Raw genomic sequence first — 12,734 nt, forward strand, 5'->3', positions numbered from 1 at the left:
ATCTAATATTTCAGATTTATTTAAGTATATAACTTTAATACAACTATATAATCATCAACTAATATGATAGTAACCCCACCCATGTGAGTAGTAAAAACAATAGTAGCAACAGTAGTGAAAGCACTATCAGCAACGAGAGTAGTCACAACATATGCAATGAAAGTAACAATAGAAACAACGAATAGAGTATGAAAAATTAATTAACAATTCGATTTTAAAAAAATATTTTAAATATATGAGTGACAAAACTAACGGATTAACCGTAAAAATAGTAGGAGTAGTTAAAGAAACAACCGTAACCGAAAAAGTAGTGAACATAATAGTATTAACAGGTGATGTAGTGAAAGTAATAATATTAACAGCGGGAGTGGTGAACGTGTCTCATAATTTGTTGATTAATTTTACATCTCATCATAATTTGAAGATATATAAATTAAAAATGTATGTGGTAACTAAATTTCGCGAATCATATTTCATAGAAAATAAATTTTAAATGGTAAATAAAGGTAGCCCGAGCGTAGCCGGGCATCAAACCTAGTACTCTTATAAAGTGATTAAAACGTCCCAATTATTACTCACTTTTAAGACAGTTATATCCGTTTTGAAGTTACTATTTTTTTTTTGAGAGAAAAGAACAATTCATTAATAGAACGCCATACGGCACTTACAAAGAATTATTATAATCGAAAACAAATCTAATGGAAATCAAAGAAAAATAATTTTCTTATAAACTAGGGATCTCAAAACAGCATCTGACAATTCGGCTCGTCCTATTATCGCTATCTTCATGTAGCTTTTGAGGGGATCCTTCGTTTGATTTATGAGATAAAATTTACCTCTGACTGGTTCCAAAGATTGTTGACAAATTACTTTTACCCTTTGAAAGAACTGAAAGAACACGCTGCAAACCATCAACAAACTACTCTTTACTATATATTACTGATGAAACTAACCCTACGAATAAATGGAAAAACCCTGAAATAAGGGACGGAAAAACGATTCTCACCAAAAGGGAGACTTTTATTGAATAGAAGATAAATATGCATACTTTGATTGAAATTTGAAACAATTTTGGGGCTTACCATCGATCGATTGATAATCGATGGAAGCCCCCTGTATAATATGATGGAGGCTAGGGTTTTTTTTGGAGAGAGTTTTTTTGAGAAGGAGTAATATTTGATTTGCTTTTTAATTTTGAAGTTACTATTTTGTTTTTCCCTAAATATTTTACTTTCGTTTTATTTGACGTATTTAACTCTATTTAAAGTTAATACATATACTTCCATATTAAATAAGAATTTGTGAAAACTTTCTTGATATGGTTTTGAAACCACATTATAAATATTATTTTATATAATTCCGTGCAATTTTTCATGGGTTTTAAGCTAGTGTATTATATTATAAACTCCTTTTTTTTTACGGTTGATAAAAAAATCAAAATAAATGAAAATGTACTTTTATACGATTAATATAAATTCTGTCTTATGAGATGGGAGAGTGGCGAGAAGGCGAGTGCTGCTGACTTTAGAGTTGGTATTGATATGGAGGCTTAAATTTAATTTGCGTTGGTTCAAACATATTTTAGGGTTTATAGCATTTATAAGTGAGTTTGTATTAAAATATAGAAAAAAAATGGTTGATTACAACCTTTTAAAAATCACTTTTTGAAAATTACATCCAATATATCACTTCCGACAGAATTTTACTATCAAAAAATAGACTCCGGGGAAATATTGACGCCATTTTAAAATTTGTTCACTTAAACATACTTTTTATGACAAATTTGCCCCTATCTTTTTACCTTTACTTTCTTATTTGTCACATTATGTCTATATCCTCATCCACCTCTGACACCACTCTTACAACTTGTCCACCACCATATCTCTTACATAATCTCAACCACCACCACCACATGCCCACCTCCACCACAACCCGCCGTTCAGCCACCACCTCCATCACCATCACTGCTACTTGCCCAAATTCGCCACAACAACCGTCACCCATCTACCTCATTCACCTCCATCATCCTTACTCTTAACACCCCCAGAGCACTACCACCAAACAACAACAAAAATCCCAGATCTATGAAATTCGTGTGAAGAGGATGGCGTTTCAGCCTTCAGGGGTTAGGGTGGTGCTTCAGAAGTTTGAAGTATGAATATTTGTTAGGGAAACATTGATGGAGGCTGATTGGTTGGCCGCCGCAAATGTAGGCCCAGTGGTGGGGGCAATTTTGACATCGTGGTGATGGTGGTGGTGTTAAAAGGCATTAGGTTGTGGCTTACAATGGTGGTGAGCAATGTTGCATTCGATGCTTTCGGAATTGGTTAAGAGTTGTGATGATGGTGATGGCGTGAGGTAGTGAGAGTTGCGAAAATGGTGGAGCTTAGTGTGGTGACGGGTGTGGTGGTCGTTTTAAGAGGGAAAGGTTTTAAGAGAAGGAAGAAAGAATATGTAAAGGTTGAAATGTTATAAGAGGGGTATGTCGGTCAATTTTTGAAAAATTCATCGGAAACGTCATCGTGGTGTAATTTTCAAAGAAAAGTGATATTATGGATGTAATTTTCAAAAAAAAAATATATAAGACTGTAATTTTCAAAAGGTGGTTTTTAAAAGGTTCTAATCAACAATTTTCTCTAAAATATAAAATAAATATGGTCGAATAAATAGTGTTCTGTATGTGTTTATGATAAAAATATAATTATATATAAATAGGTAATATTATACTCCCTCCGTTTTTTTTTCGTTTTTTGAGGCGACAATTTGACTTTACTTTTTACAAAAATATAGTTCAAAAAATATAAAAGTTATACCATTAAATTTCTTATGAGAAGAGCTTTTATATGAGTATACATTTCATGATATGTTTCATTTTATTTCTCGAAAAATGAGAATGACATTTATAAAAAACAGAGAGAGTAAAAAAAAATAGACGTACAATTATAAAGTAAAAGTATATATATTAAAGCATAATTAATTATTCCTACATAGTTGTATATATGGAGGGGATAGTTTTCAAAGAAATTTTCGATAACTGTAATTATATTAGTCTTTTACGTCATAATTATTTAAACTTTTGTTTTTAATATTTATGCATTTGATTAAATTGTTGAATATATAATCCCGTGTAATTTTGTTACACGGGTATAAAACTAGTTGAGTTTAAAGCAAGTTGTCGAGTGACACACCACTCAGCGACTTTGGTTAGTTCTACCGGGTACACTTAGAATTTTTTTTTTTTTTTTTTTTTGCATTTTTATGTTAAGTCGAGTAACTGAGCGACTTTGCTTCAAGTCGTTGAATTTCGAGTTGCTCAATCATTTAGCAACTTATGTGTTTTCTGTATGTTAGTTTTTTTTAGGAAAGCCATAAATTCACGAGAAGTACACGCTAATACACCTATGTTACTCCGACACTTCACTTAGCCGCCGTGTCGCGTATCCGACACCTATTTGGCCGATACCGACACGACACTTCGACACTTTACTTTAGACCAAAAAATTGAAAAATTCGCACAAAATAGCCGTATCTGACACCCGACACGTGTCTGACACGACACCCGTGTCGGAGACTCAGGGTAACACAGTAATACACAGAAATTCTCAAACATTTATCCTTCTAAATTGTCTTGTGGGCCCAAGGAAAAGAATATTGCAGATTTGCAGTATATAGAAAAGGGTTCTTTAGGTACATTGCCCATATTTCAAGTGTATTAGTTGATACTTTCTTGGAAATATGGGCACTCTTTTTTTTAACAGTACTAGTAAGGGGATTAGTAGATGAGTGAGCGAAAAAGCTACGATTACACTCAGTAAGCGAGAGACTTCATTACGACCCTAACTTGAATTTACGTGAAACCATTTTCTATATTAAGTTTCATCTCAACCCTAATTCTTAATTTTTTTTTATTTTTTTTTTAATCTAAACACTACTTTTTTGAAAAATTATCTTTATTGTCTTCCGCCACATGCGACCGTATTACTTTACTCGGTTCCCTCCCAATTAATAAAATCTACTATAAAACAGGAGGAGATAAGAGTATTTGTTCACTGCTTCTGAAACTGGTTGATTGAATTGATAAATGAATTAATTAAATAATTGCAGATTGAATTCCCCAGTTTGGAGAGTCTATGGTTGTATGAACTGAGCGATGAAGTGAGGGTGTTATGGGACTTACCTGTGGGAGAAGGTCAAGGAATCTCATCTAACCCTCTCCCTAATTTAAAGACACTCGTTATTAGGAAAATCAAGTTGCCATCTATCGTCTTTCCGAGTTTGTCTGACCTCACAGTAGAAGCCGTAGGTGATGCCAAATTCCTATTTTCATCGTCATCTGAAAATGAAGGATGTGTTGGTACATTTTCCCAATTTCCAAAATTGGAAAAACTATGGATTCAAGGTTGTGCAGGCTCTGTAAAACAACAATTTATTGAGGATGATGGCTCCACTGCTATCTTGAATTTTTGTGGTCAGTTGAGGAGCTTGTGGCTCCAATCTGCATTGAACATGGAGGTCGTATCTTTACATCTTTTCAAAAGTCTTCGTGACGTTTATATATCAGACTTGGCATGTGAATATTTATTCTCAGCCGATGGGGGCTTTCTGCAATTACAGTCACTTGAAGTGCTTAGGATTTATAACTGCCCAAACTTAGAGGTGATAATCCGAGGAGGTGACAAAGATACCACCGTTGTTTTTCCTCGGCTTAAGACATTAGCCTTGCAGGATTTGGAGGGTATGACCAAGTTCTGTTCCATTTCGGACATCCCATCACTTGAACGCCTCGGCATATATTCGTGTAACAAATTGGAGTCTCTTTTCTTCGGAGAACCAAATCAAGTTGTAGAATTGCCATCTTTGGAAAAAGTGACAATTCGATCTTGTGATGCCATCAAGTCTATCTCAACCACACCTCTAAAAGCATCTAAATTAAGAGAATTAACGGTATCTAACTGCCCTGAAATGGGGTGGCTTTTAGACGGAGAACCAAATCAAGTCGTAGAATTACCATCTTTGGAACATGTGACAATTGATGAGTGTGATGCCATCAAGTCTTTCTCAACCAGACCTCTAAAAGCGCCTAAATTAAGAGAACTAACCGTATCTAACTGCCCCGAAATGGAGTGGTTTTTATCAGGAAACTCAAATTGCAATGCAGACCTAGAACTGCCTTCTCTGGAGAACGTCATTATCAAGAAATGCCCCAAAATGAAATCATTCTCGCCTGTAGTTCTAAAGGCTCCGAGATTAAGAAAACTATATGTAGAACAATGCAGCAAATGGGAGTGGCTTTTCGACGAAGAATCAAATCAAGTCGTAGAATTACCATCTTTGGAGGAAGTGACAATTAAGGACTGTGATGCCATGAAGTCATTCTCAGCCAGACCTCTAAAAGCACCTAACTTAAGAAAACTATGGGTATTTAACTGCCCCGAAATGGAGTGGTTTTTATCAGGAAACTCAAATTGCAATGCAGACTTGGAACTACCGTCTCTGGAGAACGTCACTATCAAGGACTGCCCCAACATGAAGTCATTCTCGCCTGCAGTTCCAAGGGCTCCTAAATTACAACTCGTGTATGTCGATAACAAGCGCTATCGAATTGCCGAGATTGAAGACTTAAATCACGTCTTGATATCTGCAAACAGCAGTGAGCAGACTGCTGCTGATGAAAACGACTTGTAAATTAAGGTGCAATTGGGATCGGTGGTGGAATACAGCGTGGAAACAACAAGTTTGCAACTGAGGATGATGATGGTATGCATGACTGCCAAAACAAATCCCTCTTTTCTTTTCGATCTGCTTTTGTTTTCTTTGTTTTGGGAGTATTTTCTTTGTACAAGGCTTTACTTTGTGAACTTTGTGTTCGTTCTACTTTTTCTTCGGAATTTGATTTCTTGTGTCATATGAAACTTGAGAGGCATATTATATGAACGAGAATGAGAATCCCTCTTTCTGTAGTTTTTCTTTCTTTGTATACAACAATGGAAGTACATTTTGTAAGTAATAGACAAGTAATGCTTCTCGAAAAAGCGGTATATACCCAGCCCCAGCTCTAACGTTAGTAATACCCTCAAACTGAATTTACAGACACCACAAAATACACCATGACACCAAATAGACAGACGAACCAGTTAAAGATGCAGAAATAATAACTTGCCTGAACAACGAAATTGCGTCTTCAATATTATCCAGTTCGCCGCCTTCTTAATATTATCCAATTCGCCGCCTTCTTAATATTATCCTTTACATTGTTCCATCTCCTTGAAATCAGCATCTTCAATATCAAATCCAGTCCCAATAATTCAGGGTTCAAAATCTCGGCCGAGTTGTATCGTATCGGCCAAGTTGTATCGGATTTTCACTCTACCGATACGAGATATCGCCCGAGATATCACCGAGATTCACCGTGATCCGTCCGTGACGGCCGATTAAGGACCGGTTATACCGCTACCGCGACTACGACCAATACCGAGATTTAAAACCATGGTCCCATGACCAGGTCTTGATCCTTTGACAAATCTGCACAGAACATAAGGAGTAGCAGTAAATTGTTGTATCTGCTAAAATCTGAAAAAATGGTTTGACACGAACCAAACTGAGTAATAATTAAGGAAACATACCCGCAATGAACGTTCATTGACTCCCTAATATTATAAGAATCCTCCCTATCCTTTAATGAAGGATAGCCACCAAACTCAGAGCCTCTGAACTCCGTTTTGGACGACTGTTTCTCATTCACATACGTCAAATTATATACAGGAGAGTATGATGGTGCATCTGGCATTAAAGATATTGCTTGCTCTTGGTCAAGGTAGCAAACTGGGCAAGCTGAAAAATCATAGTAATCATAAGCTGAAGCAGTAAACAAAAACTACAGTCGAAACCACAGCAAGGAACATCATGCCAGCATCTTATAAACACAATAATACAACCTCTCCTTCTCCTTCAACATTTTAGCTTGCTTACGATTTAAAAAAGGCGGTGTCAAGGGCGAAGGTGAAAGCAATTGATTTGGTAACATAATGTTATTTTGAAGTTGTTGGTATTGTTGCAATGATCCATAACTTCCGGTTCGCAAACCTAGACCCAATGAGCCTCCACTCATTGTGCACTCCCTTCTTGTACAAAATTCTCACTTTTCATTGAAATCCCACACCTCTAAATTAACACTAACTTGCTCAATTCAATCAAAGTTAACAACTTTACTACAATATTGCAAACCCACTTCAAATTTTGTCAATTTGATGTCCAAAGTTCTAAACTTTCCTCTTAAATTATGAAATTTTAGTCTAATTTGATCATAACCCAATTCAGAAAATCTGGAATTTTTTACAGAAATGCAAGAAAGTTGCCAACTTTACTACAAATGCGGGAAAGGTGACACTATTGTTATCTTGTTTTGATGTTAGGGCAGATTTCCATGTCGTCTTTAATACTTTTACTAGTTTTATACCCGTGCAAAAAATGCACGGTCATAATAGCATGCGCTATCATTATAGATACATAAACATATAATTGAACGTGATTAAGTGTTCAATATAAATATTAGATTTGAATATCAGATGGTAAACACCCGTATTTTATTAGAATTATATTAAAGATATCTGAAATATTACACGAGTTGGATGTATGTAAATTGCAACATTATATGTAAATTGTGATATTTTAACTTATATTTTAAAATAAGTAATCAAAATAGGAATAGGAGATATGAATATGAATTGAGTTAAGGAGAGAGGGTAATTAAATGGAGTAGAATAAGAAACATGGAGGGACCGACAATCCGACATGTAGAAACTCAACGGTCAATCAGAAGTCAAGAAAAAACTTGACTTTTATACTATCTTAGATTATGTCATTTACAGGGGCGAACCTAGAAATAAAATTTTTGGGTAGTGAATTTTCCTAACCAGCTAAATGAATGGTGTCTTGGTGCATTTCTCCCGAATTAATACGTTTTATTGTTCTCTGATTATTCACTTGAAACTATTATTGTGTAAGACGGTTTTATACAAATGTCAATAAATCATGATATATACAAAACTAATCTGGTTTACAAATGTCAATAAATCATGATATATACAAAACTAAAATTAAGTGCGTCATATGAATGTATGATCACACCATTTATATCTGTAATACTCCGTAACATTTTTCCATTTCGAATATACAAGTTATAATCTCATAATCTTATTGATTTTATTTTTCCTTAATATTACCTAAACAAGTGTCGATTGTCGCACTAACCTTTTACTGCCTATAAACAACAATTTTTTTTAAAGGTGTAGACGTATTTATACATTTTTTACATCATCCAATTTTTCCTAGTCTGTAAAGTGCTTTGAGAAAGGAGGAGTACGAAGGAGATAAAGCGTTATCAACAAGTCACATATTCCATCGAAATGACGAAATAGACGTGAAAAATTGGTTGCTTCCCGGGGTCTAGAGGTAGCCAACGTGGCACGCTAGCTCGGTCCGACTCAGACCAACCCAAAACACCACATTGGGTCAACTTTTGATGGCCCGCTTAGCCCACCACACGGCACGGTAAAACCCGTCCTTGGCCTTGGGCCGACCAATGACGAGGTCAAACCCATTAACCTTGTTAAAAAAAAAAATTATAGCGTAGGACTCGGCTTGGGCCGCCTCTACCATACCCTAAATGGGCACTGCTCGGGGCCAATTTTACTAGCTCTAACCCAACACTACCTCCCCCGAGTTTTCCCGGGTTCCTCCACTCCATCCCAACCCGCCTTTAGCATCGGCCAACTCACAACAGTAACCAGCCCTACTCAAGGTACTTTAAGTCAGACCACTTTCAAGTACGTTATGTTGTTGTTATCAGTCTATTTTGAGTACGAGAAGGTTTGAATCATGTCACTATTAAGTTAAGTTATTTCAATGTTCGGGGTTAGTAAGGTTATAATTTCGGTCATACTGTAGGCTATTTGAGGTTGGATCGAATGTATTTTTCGATTATGTCTAATTTACGACGGGTTAATTCAAATCGGGTTATTCGAAACGGATTAGTTATACCGAAACCTCTCTACTTCTCTCCCGTTCACTGCGTAACGCAATAAGCCAATAACACTGAGGAACTCCAAAACTCCATTGTTGAACAATCATCTTCAACCTCCATTTTTTCAAAGGTATTTCTTCTTTTTCATCTTCTCCTTTACTCTCTACGCCCTATTTACTTCACAATATATACTCCAAATGTATGTGCGTATTATAACTATGTCTCAGTCCTTTTCTAGGGTTTCATTTTAGTTGTATATATTGAATTATTGTGACATGATTGCTTGTTAGCCTAATCAAACATTAATGATACTAATTGAATTTATCTAGGTTTAATCTTCATGTTCTTGTTTTGCCATGAGTAAAGTATTTAGGGATTTTATTTATTTGATTGAAGTTGTTGCTTCTTAGGGTTACAGGGAACTATTGAAGATTTGTGGAAATTTATTAGGTTTTTGTTTTCGGTAGCAAGTGTCCTGAGAGACCTTCTAACACTAAATTATTGTAAGCCCAGGTACTAATTAAACACTATTAAGAGATCTCACAATCTATGTTGCTCGGACTCGGTTAGAAGTATCCGACACGGATACGTGTCAAAGTGTCGGATTCGTCTATTTTTATGAAAAAATTTATGTTTTTGGTCTAAAATGAAGTGTCCGAGTGTCCTACCCTTGTCCGAGTGTCCAGTGTCCGACACGGGTACGCGAGGTCATATTGAAGAGTCCGAGCAACATAGCTCACAATAACATTATTGACTGACCATCCCACGTGGGAATTATATTTCTTTCTGGGTTCATACTTCTTGTAAAGGTGATAACTGATATGGCCTGTAGATGTGGACATGTTTCGGAACCAATGAGTATTGATATTTAGCAGGTGTTGGTTTTAGGGATGTAGTGGAGCTCTAAATATTTCTAATGTATACATTGATTTGTTTTAAGTTGTTTTAAGTTGTTCACTCATGTTTGATTATAAGTAAAGGGATTTGAGCTATTACGCTTTGTTTCTTGAAGATACGCAATTTAGATTTCTATTGCCACGACTAATTTAACCCCTAGAGAACAATACAGGACTAGGTTCCTACTCTGATTTAGAAGCGCCCTTGAGCTTTTATGCTGCATCATTCATTCATTTTAAAAATCGCTAGTTAAATTTGTTATCGAATGTGGATACTCTCCGCCTCTCCGGTCTAACAACAGGATGGTTTCATTGATACTGTATTATAGAACACGTGCAAAAGGCAAAAAGGACGGCTTTGATTGATTTTCTCTTTTACTTGTTCCCCTTCATTAATGATACCTCTGTTATAGACTTGGGGCAAACTTACTTTCGCTGTTTTTGCTGGTCACCATGAGGGTTGGGGCAGCCTTACATGCTTTCACGGACAACCATTGTTCTGGTGGCGAACTGTAATTTAGTCCAGGTTGGTTAGTGCACATAAAAAAATGAGGGTGAGTTTTGGAGTATGATTGTATAGATTTGGAACCCGACGAAAATCAATGGCTTTGCTATTAATGTGGTGTTTTATATTGCTATGGCTAGATACAAATATACAATTGGTAGAGATAGATGGTAGACTTTGAGAAGTGGAGTATATTTAGGTATATCTATCATCGGCGTATGTACTGTCAAGGGTAGTGTGAGCTATTTACTGGAACTGGACCAGTTCTTTTTGTGGCCCTAGAGAAGATCCTAATTGTTTCTCCTTTAAAACCTGGTGCAACATGCAATGCTCTCTATATTTTACAGTACTCAATTAGGTACATTTGCTTTTTAATGCGTGAAGAATTTTAAATTATGAGGCCAGTTGAATGAATTAGTGAAATAGAGGGAATTAGTAGAAGGTGTTCGAGATGGGGGTGTTATGCTGTGTTCTTCAATCACAACCAGGCAACACTGACCTTTGCACCATCAAACTATGCTCCCGACTGCAGTCACTGGCTCCTCTGCTTCATTCTGCAATCACCACACTCAATCACAAGTTTCAGCTTTCTAATTTACAAATCTGAATTATTTACTTTGCGATTGAAATCTGTTTGGATTCTGAAAATTTACTCGTATTTCGGAGGTAACCAAATACAGTAACTCTGGTTTTGTGAATAAGTGATTCTACAGGTGATGTAATTGCTGCTTAATTGCTCATCATCAGTCGTTTATGATTATGTAGATGTTCTTTTGTGTATATCCTACATTATACTCTGAGTTCTCAGAATTGTCGGTTCTGTCGCTGAATTTCAGTTAAATGCCGAAGGTAAAGACAAACCGGGTCAAATTCCCTGAAGGATGGGAGTTGATTGATCCGACACTCCAGGAACTCGAGTCGAAGATGAGAGAAGGTTTGCTGGAATTAATCTTATCTTCATTAATTTATTCCTTTTGTCGTTTCATCCTTGTCATAAATCGTTTGCTCTCCAAACAATTTGTCCTAGCATTACATGCTCACTTATGTTATTATTTGGCAGCTCAAATGGACACACATGACGGAAAGAGAAAGTGTGAGACTTTATGGCCCATTTTCAAAATTGCTCATCAGAAGAGTAGATATATTTATGATCTCTATTATAGAAGAAATGAAATTTCGAAAGAGTTGTATGAATTCTGCTTGGACCAAGGATATGCTGATAGAAACCTAATTGCGAAATGGAAGAAGGTATGCTCCTTGATCTCTTGCTAATACTGTGGGGCCTTGATAATAGGGTTATCTAGTTACAAAGTCGCTACTGTTTATTGCTGTAAAGCCAAATTGCATTGGAATAATGTCACTAGTCACGCCACCATCTGCGGTTTTGCAAAAAAATTGTTTTATTCAGACGCTGCAGAAAACCTTACATACCTATGTCGGACAGTTGTCAAGGCCTTACGAGTAATTATCGATTTCATTTGAGGTTGATGGTTTTTTCCATTGTTAAAAGTTGTCTTTATTCTTTTCAATTGCAGCCAGGATATGAACGTCTATGTTGTTTGAGATGCATACAACCACGGGATCATAACTTTGGCACGACCTGTGTCTGCCGAGTGCCCAAGCATTTGAGGGAAGAGAAAGTTGTGGAATGCGTTCACTGTGGATGTGGTGGTTGCGCTAGTGGGGACTGATTAGCTAAGCAATGATCTATATGATGCATGCTTCCCTTCCCTTCCCTTCATTTGGAGATTAATATATTTACTACTCTAACTCGTGGCTTGTATGCTTAACTTCCGGTCATGTGGAGATTGATGTATTTTAACATCATTCAATCAAAGCCAAGTAAAAGTTAAGCTGTGTGTAAGTAAAGGTTAAGTTGTATGTGTACCGTGTACGGAGACTTCCATTGAGTGAAATGATAGGATTCATGCCTCGGTCTTGATTTCAGTTGTCGTAAATCTACGCTCTTTGGGCATGAGAGTACCAAATGGCTAGCCTTTGATTTCATGAAACAAGTTAAGTGGAATAATGCAAGTGCGTGAAGGTTCTTTTGCAACACGAAGAAAAGGTCTTCACATTCAAAATGATATGGGAGAGACAACCAGTCGACCCTTCAATAACCTGATTACACAATCAATTGAGATAAGTTTTTTTTGGGGTGTGAGCCACAAAAGCTGTTATATTATTGACATGGTTTGAACTCAGGTCATAAGTATCATTTGCATCACATTTGCGGTTTACCCCATTGACCTGTAGCGGGAACATGTTTGAACTCAGGTCATAAATATCATTTGCATCACATTTGCGGTTT

General features: G+C 36.4%; 1 protein-coding gene across 6 annotated transcripts in view; it reads left to right on the plus strand.

Moving 5' to 3' along the window:
• The window catches only part of LOC141592751 (protein BUD31 homolog 1), a 60,632-nt gene extending 48,265 nt beyond the window's left edge, over positions 1–12,367 (plus strand). For 3 of the 6 annotated variants that reach the window (XM_074413542.1, XM_074413544.1, XM_074413546.1), the window contains one exon: positions 4,105–5,957. In XM_074413542.1, coding sequence (XP_074269643.1) covers positions 4,105–5,685 — 1,581 coding nt within the window. In that variant the 3' untranslated portion in view covers positions 5,686–5,957. Of the gene's footprint in view, positions 1–4,104; positions 5,958–8,792; positions 9,153–11,259; positions 11,358–11,483; positions 11,672–11,958 lie in introns of those variants that run through there. The other 3 variants (XM_074413547.1, XM_074413548.1, XM_074413545.1) reach the window with 3 other exon arrangements.
• The last annotated feature ends 367 nt before the right edge of the window (positions 12,368–12,734 follow it).

The sequence above is a fragment of the Silene latifolia genome, chromosome 7 (assembly GCF_048544455.1).
Source record: "Silene latifolia isolate original U9 population chromosome 7, ASM4854445v1, whole genome shotgun sequence".
NCBI lineage: Eukaryota > Viridiplantae > Streptophyta > Magnoliopsida > Caryophyllales > Caryophyllaceae > Silene > Silene latifolia.